At 42.7% G+C, this 19,217-nt stretch overlaps 2 protein-coding genes across 7 annotated transcripts in view; one reads left to right on the top strand and one right to left on the bottom strand.

Moving 5' to 3' along the window:
• Positions 1-18,853, bottom strand: part of HNRNPAB (heterogeneous nuclear ribonucleoprotein A/B) — a 28,609-nt gene extending 9,756 nt beyond the window's left edge. The window contains exons 1-9 of one of the 5 annotated variants that reach the window (XM_030459142.1): positions 18,653-18,744; positions 18,234-18,531; positions 14,951-15,119; positions 14,707-14,865; positions 14,184-14,315; positions 12,475-12,583; positions 12,229-12,381; positions 12,066-12,150; positions 11,485-11,810 (exon numbers count right to left, since the gene is read on the bottom strand). In XM_030459142.1, the coding sequence (XP_030315002.1) occupies positions 12,080-12,150; positions 12,229-12,381; positions 12,475-12,583; positions 14,184-14,315; positions 14,707-14,865; positions 14,951-15,119; positions 18,234-18,493 (1,053 nt within the window). In that variant the 5' untranslated portion in view covers positions 18,494-18,531; positions 18,653-18,744 and the 3' untranslated portion in view covers positions 11,485-11,810; positions 12,066-12,079. Of the gene's footprint in view, positions 1-9,034; positions 12,151-12,228; positions 12,382-12,474; positions 12,584-14,183; positions 14,316-14,706; positions 14,866-14,950; positions 15,120-18,233; positions 18,532-18,652 lie in introns of those variants that run through there. The other 4 variants (XM_030459141.1, XM_030459145.1, XM_030459143.1 and 1 more) reach the window with 4 other exon arrangements.
• PHYKPL (5-phosphohydroxy-L-lysine phospho-lyase) lies at positions 400-9,472 on the top strand. Of its 2 annotated transcripts, none has more exons than XM_030459140.1 (13): positions 400-534; positions 2,507-2,625; positions 3,393-3,552; positions 4,180-4,254; positions 5,074-5,161; positions 5,256-5,372; positions 5,594-5,676; positions 5,806-6,031; positions 6,296-6,450; positions 6,992-7,081; positions 7,301-7,431; positions 7,865-7,918; positions 9,386-9,467. In XM_030459140.1, the coding sequence occupies exons 2-12, from the start codon at positions 2,571-2,573 to the stop codon at positions 7,912-7,914; spliced, it is 1,230 nt and encodes a 409-aa protein (XP_030315000.1). In that variant the 5' UTR covers positions 400-534; positions 2,507-2,570; the 3' UTR covers positions 7,915-7,918; positions 9,386-9,467. The 2 variants fall into 2 exon arrangements, with proteins under 2 accessions (XP_030315000.1, XP_030314999.1); XM_030459139.1 differs by lacking the exon at positions 400-534 and adding an exon at positions 755-867 and having other exon boundaries at positions 9,386-9,472.
• Positions 18,854-19,217: the final 364 nt, after the last annotated feature.

The following is a 19,217-nucleotide window of genomic DNA, read 5'->3' on the forward strand; positions in this document are numbered from 1 at the left end:
GTTCTTTATCTGTTTTTCTCTCAGTCACTCCAATCAAAAGGAATGGAGGAATGACCACTTTAATCTGATCATAGCACTTCTGCTTTCAATACTAACAACTGCCCACCCTTGGATTGGCTTTGGTCACCAACCAAACACAAGAATACAACAGTACCAATGGTTTGGGTTTAGTTTTGCCTAAATAGTGAAGTATGTGTTAAACAATTAGTACAGTGGTAACACCTAGGCTACCACCATGAATTATTTCTAACTGTACAAGAGACTTCCTCAATGTGGAAGTATTTCAAAAGACAAAGTGTTATGGTATAGCTGTAATAATGACTCTGATGAGCCTTCAGAACCACGTCACCTCTGAGGTGCCTGGTAAGCAGGTGTGATCTGGGGCAGTGGTGTACCCCGAGGTACACCATGAGCTGCCAGCAGCCTCACAGGACCCTCTCACAGATGCCACCTCTCCCCGTGGGTGCTGTGGGACTTCGGAACCGAAGCCACTGCAAGACCCAGCCTGGCTGCCAGAGGAGCTCAGCGGTTCTGGTGAGTGACTGCTCTGTTGGGGCTGCTTTGGGTGTTGGGAGGGAGCGGTCCGGGCTGGGCTGCGCGATAAGGGCGCGGTTACCGCAGCCCCGCCGGCAGTGCCCGCGTCGCTCTGTCTGGCCGGGTCAGCGATAACCGGTACCGCCGGTACCGCTACTGCCGGCAGGGGGCACTGCGGGGGCGGAACGGAACCACCCCCCCCCCTCCCGGGCGCGGACCCCTCCGGGAGGCGGCACCAATACCGAGACCGGCCCCTGGGAACGGCGGCAGCGCCATGCGGCGGGGGCAGCGATCCCGGCAGGAGACCCTGTCCCTGCGGCGGCAGCTCATCGGGTGAGTCCTGCGGGATGGGGCCGGGGCAGGGCGCTGCCGACGTGGCCGCAGAGCCTCGGCCCGGCCTCCTCCCCTCCCCCCCCCGCTCTCGCCCCCCGGGGCTGCGGACGAGGCCTCCGGCACGTCGGCAGCGGCGAGCTCGGGCTGCCCCAAGGCGGCCGCGCCGAACCCTGGGTTCGAACGGGCAAGATCGCGGGGAAAGGCGGAGCTGTGAGCTGCCTGTGGTCATGAATAGCAGCGGTTCGAAGCTCGTAAGGAGGGGGAGGCACAAAACCCAAGTATCGAACCGGTGCGATACCAGCGCGCCTGCTCACGCTTCACGCTGCTCGGGAAGCATCGCTGGGCGCAGGGTCCAGCTGACCTGGTGTTATTACAGCCTGGCTTTCAGAAAACTTATTACACCCAAAACGCGACAGAATTAACATATGTCTGCCCAGTTTGATAGAAGTACAAGACTCGGTTCTGAACTGCCAATTACTTATGTTGCTCCAGCTGACCTAAAAAGTTCTTGGTTCTGCACGGTGCTACCGGGAATGGCAGAACTGTTAATATTTAACCATGGCACTGTTTTCACAGTGATCCTTATATATATGTCTATAAAAGCTACTTGACTCATTATACACTTTATGATTCTGGAGGAATTAGAATGGTGCCAGTTTGTCACGGTTTAACACCAAACCAGGACACAGTTACACAAACCTGAAGAGCACCACTGGGTGTACTTAATCTTTTTGTAACCCATTTGCCCTACCCCCTGGGAAGAAAGACCCAGCCCCTACAAGCACCTTTTTGGCATCTGTTGAGCAGTCAGGGTAAGCTTACAAAAACCCTGACTACCCTACCATTCTACTGCCAGTTCACACAGAAAGTACAGCATTCCTGTAAGGGAGGAACAGTGAATAAGTTTCTCATTTTGTCATTGTCCCTTTTGTTTATTTGGCAATGATTTAGATTTATGGTCAAATTATTTGATTTTTGTATAAGCAATCTTTTACTAAACGAAGCATTGAAGTCTGGCATTGCCCTTCAGCAACAAATCCTTGCAACTCCTACTTAGGCAGACATGTGTTTCAGTTTTACTTGTATGGCAGTTTAGTTCAGAAGTGAAACAAAGCAAATTCATTTAAGTAGACCCAGCCTTTTAAAAATCCAGGTTTCATCTAAGGTTACTGAATATTCATGAAGATATAACAACCACCTGAACCACACTGTCTGGTAAATCAAGATCTTAGCAAGCATACAATAAAAGCAATCACAAGATAGGAGACAGGGAAGGTTTCAGGCAAATGAAAGTCTAACATCACAGACAGTAAGGAACCACAGTTCAGCCTGGCTGAAACTACTGAGGGTAAGTCCTATCTGTGTGCCATGGCCAGATTCCTAGTGAAGGATTTTCAGTTCTGGAACTTGTTTTTTCCCTGAGAGTCTAACAAAATTTGACTTGATTTAAAGCACAAGGCCTGTTCTCATCTCCATCCTGGGGTCTGGTTCAGAAGCAGGATGTCAGCATGTGCTGGCAAACTGGAGAAATGTCTTTCTCTTGATTAACTGACTGAAACTGAGAACAATTCCAGTGGAATAAACTAGACAACTATTAGAATTAACTAAGATTTGTTTTGCTTTTGGATGCTTGCCACAGGTCTTCTTGCAAGCTGTTTTTTTCCAAAGATCCAGTGAAGATCGTGAAGGCAAAAGGCCAGTATATGTATGATGAAACTGGAAAACAATACCTTGATTGCATAAACAATGTTGCTCATGGTAAGTTAAAAGTCATGTTATTTGATACTATTTTTTTTAAGCAGAAAAGGAATTATATGTACCTTTTACCACAACTCTATTGTGCTAGGGCTGTGCATTTAGTTGGAAAAGTGGAAAAACATCTTTAGCCTGTAGTTTGGCAAACTATGGTTCACATTTGAATCTGTGTGTGAACCTGTTTTCCAGGCTTGTTTCCTGTTCTATCTTGATAGAAACACTTATCTGAAATTTAAAGATTTCTTCCCATGAAAGCTCAAGTAAAGCAAACTTAAAGGCTACCAAATGGCTTGACAAACTGTTTTATCTGTAAAAGTTACTTCTAAGGGTACTGTCAGAGGATCACTGCTCAGTGTGGTGTCTTTTTTGTGTATAAGTAGCTGTTTCTTTCTTACAGTGTTTGAATCTTTTTAAATGGTCAGTGATGTCACTAGCAGGGTTACTGGCTTGATTCTATCCAAGCCCCTACCTTAATTATTTAAATGTCCAAATCCAAATACTACAGAGAGACACCATTTGTTTTAGCACATCTATTTCCACTGTTCAAAGAGGCAATTATTCTAAGCAAAAAGTTCTGAGTGAAAGTTTTTGAGGCATACCAACATTGTCTTTTACTGACAGTATCATTAATGCCTCACTGATTAAATAAAATCATCAGTGACAACAGCTGTGTACTAGCAGAGAAGTCCAAGTGTTAAGCCTGTACATGTTTTTGAAGTAACACCAGAGGTAACATGGAAGAATTTTAACTACTCTTCACCCTCCTGCAGTTGGACATTGTCACCCTGATATAGTAAAAGCAGCCCATGAACAGAATCAACTGTTAAACACCAATTCCCGTTACCTGCATGACAACATGGTGGATTATGCAGAGAGGCTTTCAAAAACACTACCTGACAAGTTATGCATCTTCTATTTTTTGAATTCTGGGTAAGTCAAGTATACTGAATTGTTAGTGTTTTCACTATTGTAGAGAGACAAGTAAAATACAGCATTATTAACAGCCAACTGCATGACCTGGTGTCAACAACTACATATGGCCAAAACCATAGTTTGGGATTTTTGAAGAAACTGCTCTTTTTTTGAACTTCAGGCACTCTGAATTTAACATGCTATCATGACTAACTTTTAACATGCTATCAGAAAAGTAAACTAGTCCTTTATTTAAGAGTTTTATTCTGTTTATAAGGCCTTTGACTACAGAACACTGTATTTATTAAGTATATATTGTATAAATTACTTATTTTAAGGGTTGTTTTTTTTTCAAAAGTCTTTATTATGTAAGTTTCTGTTCCAACTTGTCTTCTGAACTGGGAACTGTTTCTGTTAACAAAATTAAATGTATCAATGTGTATTTTGCTGCCTGAGGCAGAGGATGATTTCCCAAGCAAACTACAGCTAGGAAACAAAAGTAGTTTCTGCACCTTAGCTTTTAAAGATGGATTTTATTCTGCTAATGCATCAAGTTCTGTCTGTTCTCTGCAGATGCAAATAGGCACTGCAGGGGACATTAGAATTTCAAAACTCAGACATCCACAATGAATTTTTCAATTGCAGATCTGAAGCTAATGATCTTGCCCTAAGACTGGCACGACAGTACACAAAACATGAAGATGTTATAGTTTTAGACCAGTAAGTATATTGGCAATTTTTATCTACTGTGGGGTACGAGCCTGAGTTTTGGTCTGTGGTCAGAACATTTCTGAAAACCTGTTGTAATACAAAGACTGCAACCAGGAATTTAAAGGAAATAATTTTTTTCCCTCTGTTCAGTGTTTATAAGACCAGCCTGGAGAATTATGTCCAGGCTGGGCTCTCCAGTACCCAACAGCCATTAATATCCTGGAGGGCAGGAGGCCAGCAGTGGCTTGCCATGATGGGTAGGAGCTGTAAGAAGTGAGGAAAACTGGATTTGTTTGACTGTAAAAGACAATGTGAGAGAACTTACTGTATCTACAACTGTCTAATGAGAAAAAGCAGGAAATATGAAGCCAGGCCTGAAGATGCATGGTGACAGGAAAAGACAACAGACTTAAATCCTGAGGAATTCTGATGAGACATAGCTTTTTCACCATGAAGGTGGTCAAATATTAGAACAGGATGCCCAGAGAGACTGGAAACTGTTGTTGGGGGATATTCACAAGTAGGCTACACACCTCCCTGCCAGTTGTCCAGTCTGTGATACTGCCTGTGACTTACACTGCTATCAGTCTACTGACCTTTGCAAACCAGTGACAAGGAATACTGTCCCTCTGTTTCCCCTATGTTCAGATGTGCAAAAAAATTCCAAATACTACTACACTGATTGATAAAAATCTCAGAGCTTTTGTCAGACTGCATTTCCACCAGGGGACAAGGAGCAGCCACTCCTTAGCTATCAGTAATGTGAATTCTTAACAACTTTAAATACTCAGGAAATTACTGTTTAGTACTGCTGACTTTTTTTTTAAGTGCTTACCATGGACATCTGACATCCTTGATTGACATAAGCCCATATAAATTCAGAAATCTAGAAGGACAAAAGGAATGGGTCCACGTGGTATGTACTTCAGCCTGTAACTATCAATTACTTTTCAATTTCATGAAGTCTTATTTACTATGCACTAAGGAGAGGATACTGTTCCTTTGCATAGGCTCCAGTTCCAGACACATACAGAGGACTTTATAGAGAAGACCATAAAGATGCAGTAACAGCCTATGCTGGTGAAGTGAAAAATATTATTGAGCAAGCACATCAGAGAAGCAGAAAGGTAAAACATGATTCCTTCACCCATTTGTCTTGCCTTAGAAATAAGCATGGCTGTCAATGCCTTTCAGGATTACTGAGCTATGTGGTATTGACTTGTCAAAAAGCAAAGATTCACATAATCATGCAAGAACCACATCATGACAAAGAGCTTGCCAACTGCTAACACAATTTCCACAACTTTCTGTCTCGAGTTCAAAACATGACATGTTATGTATGTTTTAGATTGCTGCATTTTTTGTTGAATCTCTGCCAAGCGTGGGTGGTCAAATCATTCCACCAGCAGGCTATTTCCAGAAGGTTGCAGAGTAAGTGGTCATTTAGTATCTTGAACTTTTTACTTTCAACATTTTTAACATTAGGATGCTTTCTGCATGTTCTTAAACAGTAAATATGTTGTTTCCTCTCAAGAGACAATAAAATCTGTTATGTTACAGGCATGTGCACAAGGCAGGAGGTGTATTTATTGCTGATGAAATTCAAGTTGGCTTTGGCAGAGTTGGCAAGCACTTTTGGGCATTTCAGCTTCAAGGAGAAGATTTTATACCTGATATTGTCACTATGGGGAAACCAATAGGAAATGGGCACCCTATTGCCTGTGTAGCAACAACAAGAGAAATTGCAGAAGCATTTGCAGCCACAGGAGTAGAGTATTTTAATACAGTAAGTAAAAAGCTGGCCAACATCTTTTTCACTACAGGAGTCTAAGTATTTAAATTACATTATCCCACAGCCTATTTATTAATCTTTATCACCCACACAATTACTGTTCATATTTTTATCTTCTAATGTTATAACTTTCTATTTACTTTCTCCATCTGATACAAATAACAGTAAGCTCATTATATCAGAAGCTACACTCTCAAGTGACAAAACTACATCTTTCTTTCTCTTCCCTGCCCATGTGTGTTCTTTTCCTGAACTCAGTTTGGAGGAAACCCAGTTTCCTGTGCAATTGGATTAGCTGTGTTAGATGTGATTGAGAAGGAACACCTGCAAGCTCATGCCACAGAAGTAGGAAACTTCCTGATGAAGCTACTGGAGGAGCAGAAAATAAAGCATCCTATCATTGGTGATGTCAGGTATCAGTGCCTTATTTAAAGCTGTAGCTTTTTGTTTGGTTTAAACATCTCAATTCAGTTCATAAGGTTTTAAGAAATTAAAAATTAAATCTGTCTCCAGCAAAAATCACACTGCTGAACATTAGATTAAAACAAACTTGAGCTTTGTCAAAAATATACTCAGTCACTCTAGACCAGTACTGCTTTATTGATTCTAGTCACATAAAGGGATTCACTTTCCTGTTTGAACTCTTAGCTAAAGTGTACATAGAATAGAATAAATAATTGGTTGGAAGATATACTTTTAGCTTAAGTGTACATAGAATAGAATCAATAATTGGTTGGAAAATATACTTATCATGTCCAGCACTGCCATTCTAAGCAGATAAAAGTCTGTACTGCATTACTACATTTCTTCAGAACAGCAATACCTTTTCTAACCAAAAGTCAGGTAATTCTCACACTGTAAAGGTTTGGTCTCACAAAAAACTTTCTCAGTTATTTTATTTCACTTGCAGTTCCTTCCTCTGACAGAGCTTGACTATTTTTATTTCCTTTCAAGGGGTTCTGGCTTATTCATTGGTGTGGACTTAATCAAGGATCAAGCAGAAAGGACCCCAGCCACAGCAGAAGCAGAGTATCTAATAACAAGGTACCAGGGGACAATGGGGTAGTTCCTCAATGTGGGAGGCAAGCACACAATAACAAAGTGACCTTGCCACTCAGTAGTTTTTGAAATATAGCAAACCAGCAGAAAAAGAAACCAGTGAGTGCAGAAAGGCATTGTCTGGACAACCTGCATGCTGATGTTTGCAACTTCCTCAGAACTACATGCAAAGGTAAAGTTATTTCTTTGTTATTGCTCTTTCAGGCTTAAGGAAGAAGGTATTCTACTGAGTACAGATGGGCCAGGAAGAAACGTTCTTAAATTCAAGCCCCCAATGTGCTTCAGCATGGAAGATGCAAAATTTGTTGTGGACACAATTGACAAACTGCTAACAGGTAGCACAAATCAAAACTGCACTACAGAGGGTTGCCTTTTAAGTCAATACTTAAACTGATTTTCAGAAATACTAAAATAGAGCCAAGTCAGTAGATGCAGAGCACATAGGAAAACCAGTTTTACTAAGTGTTTAGCCTTCACTTCCAAATTATTCTGTTTAAAGTTTTGTAACAAAACTACTTATGCCAGAGATGCACATGACTTAAAATATCTTGGCTCTGTCAGAGTTCAAGTGTTTACACATCTGAACAAAGGGAACTGGTAAAAGCTGTCCTCATTTTGTTCTGAAAAAGCCATAATCCCTGTGTATTTGCTACTTGGCTTTTTATACAAATTCTGTGCATTTGGTATTAACCAAGTTAATATAAAAACTTGTCACAGTTTGCTAAACCTTGTCATAGGTTAGCTAAATTTTGCTTATTTTCTTTCCAGATATGGAAGAACATGTGAACCATCAGAAAACATCCACTTGTTCAACCTGAGCAGGTATTTCTCTATCTATATATGCCCTTTACTATTTAGAAGCCAGAGCTCCCAATACATAATTTCAGAACCTTGGTCACTGGCAACAGAGCAGGACCAAGTTTCCACAGAGATGCTTTTAATTCAGTTAGTTTGCAGGAATTTCTGGCAAGCCAAAAGCATGGACAAGACTTGTGTACATCTGGCATTCACAGCTACTTTCTATCAGAGTCCAACACTGTCTCAGTATGACTGTACCTATTGCATTTGTTTTCATAGTAGGTTGAACATGTCTCTACCTCTAGAGCATGGCATACTTGTGTGGGAAGTTTTAAGTGTGACTGAGTTAATCCATGATGTGCAAACAACTAGCACATAAAAACAAAATCCACAACTTTTATGCCAGCTGCTGAGTGCCTCAAGTCTCCAGACAGAAGCTGTTGCAGCTGCAGGCAGTGTCTACTAGTTAGCTGCCTAACTACTCCTCAGCTGCCCTTAAGGGCAGGAGCACTGCACATTCTGCATGCCATGATTTGGAAATCTCCAACTTATGCTAACAGCTTTACAAAAGCTATGAACAGTACTTTTATTACTCTGGCTCCTACTTTACTTAGCATCTGACTTTGAAATATTATTGCCTTCTGTTCTCTTGTGCATTTTTTACTGCTCTGTAGGATCATTTCAGGTTCATGGCTGTTAGACTGATGCTCAAGCATGAGGTTACCCCTATACTCAAATGTTTGTAAGCATTAGTAAGACCAAGTCCTGTTAAGTCTTTCAAGCCTTGCAAGTCTTATTACTGGTTGAGGTCCCTCTACAACTTGCTTACAGAGAACATCTAGCTGCAGCTCAAGTTTGCCACACACTTGAGGACAGTGCACACTTAACACCTCAGTTACCACCCCCTTTGGTACAGTTAGCACTTCAGCTGACTAAAGGCAACCAGTTTGTTTTGGTTTTTTTTAACAAAGTGCCCAGTAAAACTCTACAGACCTGGAGAGGAATGTACCTAATGTAATAATTATAACCTACATAACCACTGGTGGCCTCAGCCACCACATTAGAGTCACAGTGCCATGGCCCTGAGCTAGGGAGAAACATGCTTTTAGTTCAGTGCAATATTAGTATAGCAGGCACAAGAAAAATGTGTTAACATTTTATTCAACAAGTTAATGGAAAGACATACAACTGTTTGTACTGCTTATTCTTGAGAACAGAAAGATTTTACTTAACAGTGCCAGTTTAACTTTGAGGCCTTATATCTTAATGTGCTTGTCTGCAATCTAAACTAAGCAAGAAAAATGCCTTTATTTTCTACAGGAAACAAAGAATGCAAAAAGCCTCTTGCTAAGTACAGAATTAGTGTGACACTTACATATAATGTAAGCGAAAATGAGGCAATGAAGTAATTCCTTTTAATGATGCTTTTACAAAAAAAAAAAAAACAAACAAAAAACCTGCTAACAAATCCATAACATTTTCTTTCCATAGGTTTCAAACAATGTTCAAGATCTACTACTAAGAAACATCATTCTACTATAGTAATGAACATTTAATCTTTAACCTGGCATGTCTTAGACCAGATAAGGTACCTTTGATTTTCTTATTAGTAAAAGCTTTAGGAGAAATAAATTTTACAAGAGTTTGTTTCAACTCTGACAGAAGTGTGAAATTATTATTTAAAACAGCATATCTAAACCCAATTATGAAGGAATACATTTCTAACAGCTACTATAAACTACATTTTCTAGTCATGCTCTTTCAGGTTATGACTTTTTGAAAACAAGCCAATGGGTTGTCTTATTCTACTGCTACCTATGCAAACACCATCCTAGCTGCCAGTACACCCAGTCCTATCCAGGCTCCTCTGACCAGTAGCTATTTCATAACAAGGTCCCTAGTAACACTGTATTCAGCCAATAGTCTTAGTGACCAACATTAGGTCAAAAACTTCAGTCCCTAATTTGTAACACCAAATACATGAGGAACAGACAGCTGAGCATCCTGGCTCCCAAACAGGTTCTTACAAAACATTCTGTCCTCAAGAAACATCCAAGTAGAATCAGCTTGTGTACAAGCCCTTGCTTTCACCAGGTGATTACATGTTCTTTGTATCACAAACTTCTAATGAAAAGAAAGTGAAAGGCAGCTCTACATTTAAGTACCAGCATCCTCAATTTCTGCTTAAGGCCACATCACCTGTCAAGGAAGCATTACCTGAGAACCTACACCCAGAAAACACCAACAGCCAGCTGACTAACAGTGCACTAGCCAGAAGTTTTGTAGCACTAGTCCTGATACTAGGCAAATTCCCTGCTGGAGGGTAAACTGTTTGCTAGAAAAATACTGTGTTACCCCTTACTTTGTATGAAAAGTAAAAAAGGATGCAGTAAAGCAATTATATTTTAAATCTTGGAACAGCAGTGTTCTTAAGTACTGTACTTATTTGTTTCATTGGTCTGCAATTTTATTTGCAAGTAAGCTGGGCATTAAGTTACATACTCCAGCTGTAAATTTGTCATGTAAATGATCATATTTAGAATCTGCTGCACTTTTTTTTTATACTTGAGCTTTCCACTTCAACCAGAAATGTCTTACAAACTTCTAACTTTACAGCAAGCTTTTTATTTCCAGGACAGCCAGCAGAGAGCAGCATATTACAGTCTCTGCAGGAATAGCTGAATCTCTCGGTAAAAAATAAGGTCACTAGTAACATCTGTTTGGTTTTTCTTAAGTTACTTCTGGTTCCCATTAATTTGAATAGAATTTATTGCAAGAGTAATATTTTAACATTAGAAGTAAAGTAAATAATCAAATTGATTATTGCAACAAACAGCTCATTTTGTGCAGCAACACTTGCCACTTATTTATAAATCTGAGACTGGGACTATTCTGCAGCAAAACAGGCAAGTGACATGATAGCTATTGCCTTAAAATAGTGGTAAACTATCAAAAAAGACAAGGAGAGCTTATTTCTAGCTGGTCACTCATCTCTGCAGACAGAGCTGCCTCTTTAGAGGTAGCTTTGTTCTTTTTTTCTACCCCAACTTCTGTGGAAGTTTTCTTTAGCCTTTTCTTGACACACAAAAAGGCTGCACAAATTCAGATTTTGCATTGGTAATTTAAGGTCTGTCTGACCTCTCTTTCAAGGCAGGTATTCAGACTATTAAAAACTTGTAGCAAAGTCCGACTCAACACAGTGAAACCTGAAGGCAGCACAGCCACCTTCTTGCACACCTCCTGGCTTCCTCCTGTAATGCAGTCTTGACTCTCAAGCCCTACCTATGCCTCTGGCTCCTCCTAGCACAGCCCTACACTGCAGACACCAACACAGTTATGCTGAGCCTCACTGCTGTTTAAAGCATGAGCCACCAGCACAGCCTCCACAACAGCTGGGGCTGTCACTTTGCTTCTAGGCAGAAGTGACTGTAGATTTTAGCTGCCACTTTACTGCAAGTAGCTACAGCCTTCTAGTTTTCAGATTAAAAACATTTAAGCACAACTCAACTATCAGGGTACTGCCAGGAACTAAGATCTGAGAAGAGCATACTGGCATTTGACTACCACAGGCTGAAGAATGGCACAAGACACTAGATTACGCCTTTTTTATTTCAAAAGCTAGGATAGCTTCAATATCCATGTCATGGTGAATCAGAACACATGTAAAATACCTTACAATACATTAGATTCCAAAAAGGTACCAAAAAGTACAGTAAAATTAACACTTCCGTTACAGGAAATGTATGACACAAAAACAATACAAAATAAAAAGGTGGAAAGTGACACTGGTTCCCTAAGATGCATCTCATTCTGTACAACTGGAGTAATGCAGAGTCCATAGTTTAACTCCAAGAGGCAGTCCCTAGATGCAGAGCTGCAGCTTTAAGCAGACCCTCAAAATCAGTTTCAGTTTAACCTATTAATAAAATCATTAATTAATATCTTCAGCAAGGCTGAACTTTACACACCACACTGTCTAGACAACTAGTTATCTGTAAGTATTAAACATGTAAAACATTTCCAGGGAGCTCTTCCAAGTAAGATGCACATTTAACAGGCCATAGAAATTTATTGTAAAGTTAAATTTGGTACAGAACTGAAATATCCATCTACAGCATTGTATACAAAACCTATGCAGTCATTTTCCAAAAGAGACCATGCCACTGCATACCTGAATAAGTTTGATCAATATGGCTTGTAGTTATTCTGATGACCACCACGTCTTGGTGTCTTCCCATAATTTGCACTGCCTTGACCTATGAACAAGAGAACAAATGCATTAAACTGCTAATTAGTTATGTTTGCTTATACCCAATACAGTTCTCTTTACTTACTGTAATCATAGCCTGGTCCATATCCATAATACCCATATCCTGAATAATCATAGCCTCCATAGCCACCATAACCTTGCTGATAGCCGTATCCTTGATTCCCATAACCCTGGTTCCAGTAATTGCCATAACCTTGATTCCAATTTTGACTTTGAGCTATAGAAGGGAAAACCATCCACAAAATCCCATTTTAGTACACACAACTTATTTAGAATGTGTCCATACTAAAGTAGTGTGTGCAGTACTTACCACCGCCTCTTCCACCTCTGCCTCTTCCTCCATAGCTACCTCTTCCTCCACCACTACTGAACTGTTGCTGCTGGTATACTTCTTTTGGCTGTGCTACTTTAATCTCGCACTGAAAATAAAAACAAGGAAGAGTGTAAGCTGTCTTATAGCAGCAGCACCAGTCTAAGCACCTAGGAAAGCCAGAGGTTTCCCTGGAGGCAAAGGAGGTGTACAGGCTGTGCTCTGCTGTGTTACCAGGACCAGTGATTATCCAGAAACATCTGATTTATTGTGCCACCTGGGCAAAGGTAAGTCACTGCTGGCGAATCAAAGCAGGCCACTGATCCAAGAGCATTTTATACTGCTAATTCCCTACCATTAACTTTCCCATGGAAAAACATGTTGTTACTGGCCACTGCTTTTGGAGTATTTTACACTTGCCATTCTCCTATCAGCTCCCTCAAGGAAGAGGTGCTGAGGTCACCTCAGCAGAGCAACTGCTCCTGTAGGAGACACAAGGTGCCCTCTACCCCAACACATGGGACTACTTCACCTGAGCTGCATTTAATCAACCAAGCTCTGAGAAATGCACCAGTTTTCTGGAAAAGAGTGTGAAGTACACTTAATACTTGAAATCATCACTTCAAACAGGAAACAACAGCTAAAACCAACCAGAGCTGATGTTTCCAAGACAGGTTTCCAAGCTGCAGATCAAGCTGTCAAGCAGCTTCGTAGTTCCTGAACCTGTACAGAGGTGAAAGCTACTGCTGCCATGAAAGGAGGAACTCCCTGTGATAGCAGCACCTCAGCAAGACTAGCTTGGAATTCTTCATACAGGAATTTTAAGGTAACCTGCTCTTTTTATTACCACTATGACACAAAACAAGGCCATAGCTGAGATAAACTATATACATAATTTCTCACAAGCACTTATCTCTCCTGAAAACAAACTACTACTGCTAATTACAGCATCTTGACAGTTAGTTTTGCCAGGTTTATTCTGTGTTGTCAAGAACAGTCTTACACTAAGTCTAAAGTCATTGTGTCAGACAGTATGAACAGATCTGTCAGAGCTTTGAAGATAGCATATGGTCAGCACTGGCCATGGAACAGGGACACCTCCAGCCAGCACCCGTCATTTGCCTCCAGTTCTTCACTGACACATGAGTCCGTGTTGGCTATTCCCACAGATGAGCAGTCAGCAGCTCAGGGCATCTCTCTTACAGTTAGTATCACCAGCTGACCAGGTACAAGTTGCCATAATCATACATTTTATTCTCTGGATCAGTGTATTGGGTTTGTGTGACAAGGTTTCCTAGCCAGGGGGGCTTCTGAGAGAAGACACCAGAAGCTGCCTCATGTCAGACAGCATCAGTTTCAGAGAGCTGGTTATAAAGTTAAGTGTCTCTAAGTTATACACATGCTCTATGCTGAAACCAGCTATCTGTTGAAATGGCTTCTTTTTCTACACTGATACATAAGCCAGTTTTTCCACATGTATTTAATGATTGCAATTAGATCTTTACATAATAAAGCCCCTAAAACATAGCAAGTATCAAGTCTCAAGTATTGGGGAAAGAAACTTGGTAGCCTCTGCAACTGAACTTATGGCAGATAATTTGCCAGCTGTTCTTATAGTTTGGGTACCCTGAAAAGGCCTCTGATTTGAGATTATAAAGGTAGTGATGTGAGGACTAGTAACATTGACAAAAATTAAGAAGAGTTTCTACCTTGCTTCCACTGACGTTATGGAATTTCTTCTCCAAAACCTTCTTCACTGGATCCTCTTCCTTGAAAGTGATGAACACGAACCCCCTCCTTTTGTTGGTCTTTGGATCCATTGGAAGTTCAATTGCTTCAATCTGAAGACATAAAATAGTATTTTCAGACTTGTATTTTAGTAGGACATTTAAGTGCATGGCATCTAAGACAGTAAAACTGGAAGTTTCATACTTGTGCATATTACATAACAACTAAGTTGCAAAGTTCTTTCTAAACTACTACTGCCTTTAAGAGGTTTCAATTTTACAACTCTTACAAACAATTTAAACATTAAATGAAATTATATGAGCTAAAGGCTAACTAATAATGGAATAATCTTGTGTAGTAGATGTAGTAGAATCATATTGTGCACAGGTGGGAAGCTTCTGGATCAGTTACAGAAGAATTGATTCGTTTGCAGCTTGCAAATTATTAGCAAACTAAACAGCAACTGGAGACTTTTTCAAAGTTTACTAAGATAATATTACAAACCTCTCCAAATTCTCCGAAGTATTCCCTGATTTTCTCTTCTGTGGCTTCTGGGTTTAGTCCACCAACAAATATTTTCTTCACTGGATCCTTTTTCATTGCCATGGCCTTCTTGGGGTCAATTAGTCTTCCATCTAGCCTGTGTTCTTTCTGTTCCAGAACCTGAAAAATAATTTGACAGGATTATCTCAGGCTGAAAAATTTTCCCTAATAGTTAAGAATCTGAAACGCGAGTCTTAAAACTTACCTTTTCAACACTCCCAGGTTCTTTGAAGAGAATAAATCCAAAGCCTCTGGATCTTCCTGTGTTAGGGTCCATCTTTATCGTGCAGTCAGTTACCTCACCGAATTTGGTGAAGTAATCTTTCAAGTCTTTTTTGCTTGTATCCCAACTGAGGCCACCAACAAACATCTTCCTGAAATATCCAAGAGATAAGAGCTATTTAGATTCAGGAAGTACTACAGAAAACCATGTGCAGCAAGAGGCTCACAGTGGTAATACAGCTCAGCAGCACTGTCAGAAACAGGACCAGGTGTTGGAATTAAACACTTGTACATCTTGTCAAAAACCAGTAATACTAGAGGAGTCCACAAAGCTGGGTTTTCCCCCCTCTTTTTGAAGGAATAACACAATGCACCCTGAAGTTTATCACAGGCTATAAGAAACAGTAAGAATTGCCAACATTATTCCTTGCCAATAACACTTTCAGCAGTGTTCTGTTATTTGCAACAAAGCAGTATTGATTATCAAGTACTGCCAACTCATTTCTTTGACAGAACCCAGTATCATTCCTACTGCTTTGAAAGCATTCAGGATAGAATAAGGCATTAAAAGCAAAATACTTGAGCTCTTCTAGGATTTGGACAAATGGCCGTGAAACTTCTAGTCCTAAGAAATATCTGGAGAATTTAAACCAGGTAACTATGACCTCCAAGAAAAGTCACCTGCAACAGACAGGACTTTGGACCTGCCTTAACTACTCTGTTGGGCACTTCTTCCTGCCTTGTTACCAAATCTAGTTCTATCTTCATCACTGCTACAGGAGTATCTTCACTATTAGCCTTACGTTTATTGGAGGCCAACACAGTACTTCCCTGCCCACTCTCCCACATACAAGTATCCTCTGAAGCATCTCAAATAATTAAATACTAGTGAAACAATGTAGACATGAAGCTAACGAACAAAACTGAAATCAGACAGTAAGGCACTTTTCAAATGCCTCACTTTAAATGAAATCATTAATAACATGGATATATTTTCTATTTTCAGAGTTTCCAAGGTAACAAACTTAAACTGCTTTAGTCTATAGTGGGCTAAAAAGGCTTGAATGCTTTTAAAAGCTTAAGTTGTCATTACTCTGTTTAAAGGCAACCTAGATTAGGCACTAGAAACTATCAGCACTTTAGACATTTAGTAAATTTGGTTATTGGTGTTTATGTGTAACAGATTTCCTGAACTAGCATCCATTTATATTCCAAAAGCAACATGAGGAAAGAAACTTAGTACTATGGTACTTATGGTTCCTTATACTGGATGAAACCATAGGCTTTGGAGGCTAAACCCAAATTTTTTTTCAGAAAACCAGGCTGTGCACTCTTAACTGACAAGTGCAGCACAATACACAGGCTCCAAAGAAAGTCCACGTGCTTCTTGCACACATTAAAATACATTTTTACAGCAAACCCTTTAAAAAGTTAAGTCTTTTCAGTAACACGTGAAAGGATGGACTCCTCATCACAACAGCTTACTGACAAAGTGTGACTGGTGTAATCTGAACAGACTGACAGTCATATTTTATAGGGTACCCTGTCACTGACTCCACTTAAGAGTCATAAAGAGAAATTCAGTGGCTTGGGGATGACCAGATTTTGTCTGGAGGCAGCTTTAACTGCTTCATCCCATCAGCATGGGGCTGTGGTATACACAGACATTACCGCATGGTAAATTCACCACTCACCACAGCAGCAGATACTACACTTTGTAATCTGTAGTCCTTTGTTTTGTAACTGGAATGATTGATATCTACATATATTAAAACACAATACTGAGCCTCTGAATTTAAGACCAATGGCCGGGTATTCAGCTTTGCCTACAGAGGCCACAAAAACTGGGAAACTGCATTCTTAATGTGTAGCCTCTTTTTTTTCCTCCCTGGTGTGTTAGTGCAGCTAAATCAAAGAATGTTTCAGCTCTTAACAAATTACTATAATGTCAACAACATGAACTCTGTCTTGGACAGCTCTTGTTTTTATCACAGTGATGTATTTTGCTGTATTATACACATAGGCCAATCCCTCTAAATAGCTGCTTTTCTTAAAAATTTCATTTCACGTGACCATGGGGTTTAAACTTGTTACCTCCTATGTAAGAAAGGGAAATAATAACGTCCACTTTTTAGGGCTGAATACTAGGAAAGTAAAAACAAAATCCACATACAGCTAAAGAGCTAGCTCTCAATCCTTCTGATGTCTGCAAGAGGCACATCCGGCCCTAGATTATAGGAAACTTGTGCAATTTTCAGTCCTTCCCTTGCAGTCAAAATCTATGGTGCTACTGTGGCTTTATCTCTTTTTTTTTTTTTAACCTAAGGGATCTGGCCCTCCGTTTCTGGGCTCAGAGATAACAAAGGGCCCCCAATTAAATTCACGGGGTAGCCTGAATAACAAAGACCCTCTTAAGAAACAGGCAGGTCATGTCCAAACCAAGCTCCTCTATTCATTGAGAAAATAACTACGATAGCAAAGAATTTACTTTTGTGCATAAGGATTCGACGAACAAAATACAGTGAAACTGCACGGACTCCTCCAGAAAAACTCGCAAGAGATAAGCTTTTTTCTGACAACGCTGCTAAGTAGTACACCAAAATCGCTCTTACTGGTTAAAACACACACCACACGGCGCCAACCACAGTAGTTTTCCTCTGCTCACTCGAAAAATACTTCGCGTACCACGACCCTGCTCCCAAAGCAGGGCTCATTTTTAATGCGCGTTACACTAAACGCGTTCGCATTTACACCGACGACGGTGGCGATCGCTCACAGAATCCCCAAGAAGTTTGAACCAGCCCACCACCCCCCCCCCCCCCCCGACAGAAAACAACTCCTTCCATCCGCTCCTGTGGTTAAAAAGGGAAAGGATGAGGGAAAACGCGGGACGCGAAGCGAGCCGAGGTAAATCCCCTTCCATTTTACAGCGTGAGACGGCAACAAACCCGCTCCCCGCCCCTCCCCCAGCCACCACATGGCGCCAACAAAAGGCAGCTCCAGAACAAAGGAAGCGCTGGTGCTGCAGGGCCACCGGCTCACCGCCCGCCTGATCCCTCCGCAACGGGGCCGCCCGACGCCCTCCCCCGACGGTCGGAGGGGAGCCCAGAGCGCCGGAGCCCGCCAGCCTCCCGCCCAGCTTCCGCTCCCGCCGAAGGGCCGCGCTGAGGCCGCACATGGCGACGGGGAAGGAGGGGGAGGAGAAGGAAGGGGGGGGGGGGCGGCCTCCTCCCGCCTCACAGTGCCGAGGGAGGCGCGGCGCTTACCCCGCATCCTCCTCGTTCTTGCTGGCGTTGATCTGGTCGCCTTCGGCTCCGTTCTGGCTGGCGGCCGCCCCTGCTGCTGTTCCCGCCGCCGATCCGGCTCCCGCCGCTGCCGTTCCCGCCGTTGCCGTCGCCGCTGCTGCGCCCGCTGCCGCCGGAGCCCCGCCGGTTTCGGCCTGCTGCTCTCCGGCGCTCTCGGCCGCTTCGTGGCCGTTCTGGGTGGCGCCGGCGGCGGACGCCAACTGCTGCTCCGCTTCGGACATGCTGCCCCGTCCGCAGAGGCGAGAGGGACGACAGACGCCTGCAAGAGACGAGGGCGGCCGGCGGGTCAGCCAGGCGGCTCCCCCCGCCGGGCCGGTCTGATCCGGTCCGGTCCCGCCCCTCCCCCCCTTTTCCGCTGGCGCCATCCCGCTCGTACTCACTTTAAAACCCGCTCCCAATAAAATCCGGGCCGGCCGGAATCGGATTAAAATCCCCCGCGCGCTGGAGCTGACACCCCTCCCCGCGGCGCTCGCTTGCTCCGCACCGGCCCTGCCGCCACCTTCTCCTCCCCCTGAGACACGTACTCTCCGGCCCGGAGCCTCAACGCGTGGCCGGCTTTATACCGGCCTTAGCCACACAGCAATAAGGAGCTTTGTGGTTGGCGAGCGTCGCCTGTCATTCACACCACCCGACGCTTCCTATTGGCTCCGCCGCAGGGGCCGGGCGGGGCGTGAGGGGTGAGGCGAATGGCGGCCCGCGGGACTGGGTTGGGAGGGAAGGCAGGGCGCGCGGGGGCTCGCGCCTTTCGCCTCAGCGCTGAGGGCGGCGCTCCCGGACCGGGCGGGGAACGGGGGAGGAGGAAGAGGAGGGTGAGGAGAGTGAGCGGCTGCCGTGCCGGGATCGCCCGGAAGGGAGGGGGGGGTCAGGCGGGAAACACCGCCCTCCCTCGGGGCTGCTGTGTTGTCCCCGTGTGGCGGGCGGTTGTACGGAGCGGGGAGCCCCGGG

This window comes from Calypte anna, chromosome 13, assembly GCF_003957555.1.
Source record: "Calypte anna isolate BGI_N300 chromosome 13, bCalAnn1_v1.p, whole genome shotgun sequence".
In the NCBI taxonomy this organism is placed as follows: Eukaryota; Metazoa; Chordata; class Aves; order Apodiformes; family Trochilidae; genus Calypte; species Calypte anna.

Bases quoted from the DNA above. Each gene is read 5' to 3' on its own strand.
- PHYKPL (XM_030459139.1), top strand. From the start codon at position 809: ATGCGGCGGGGGCAGCGATCCCGGCAGGAGACCCTGTCCCTGCGGCGG. The intron at 2,626-3,392 runs GTAAGTTAAAAG...ACCCTCCTGCAG, and splicing joins CATAAACAATGTTGCTCATG to TTGGACATTGTCACCCTGAT. The intron at 5,677-5,805 runs GTAAGTGGTCAT...GTTATGTTACAG, and splicing joins TATTTCCAGAAGGTTGCAGA to GCATGTGCACAAGGCAGGAG.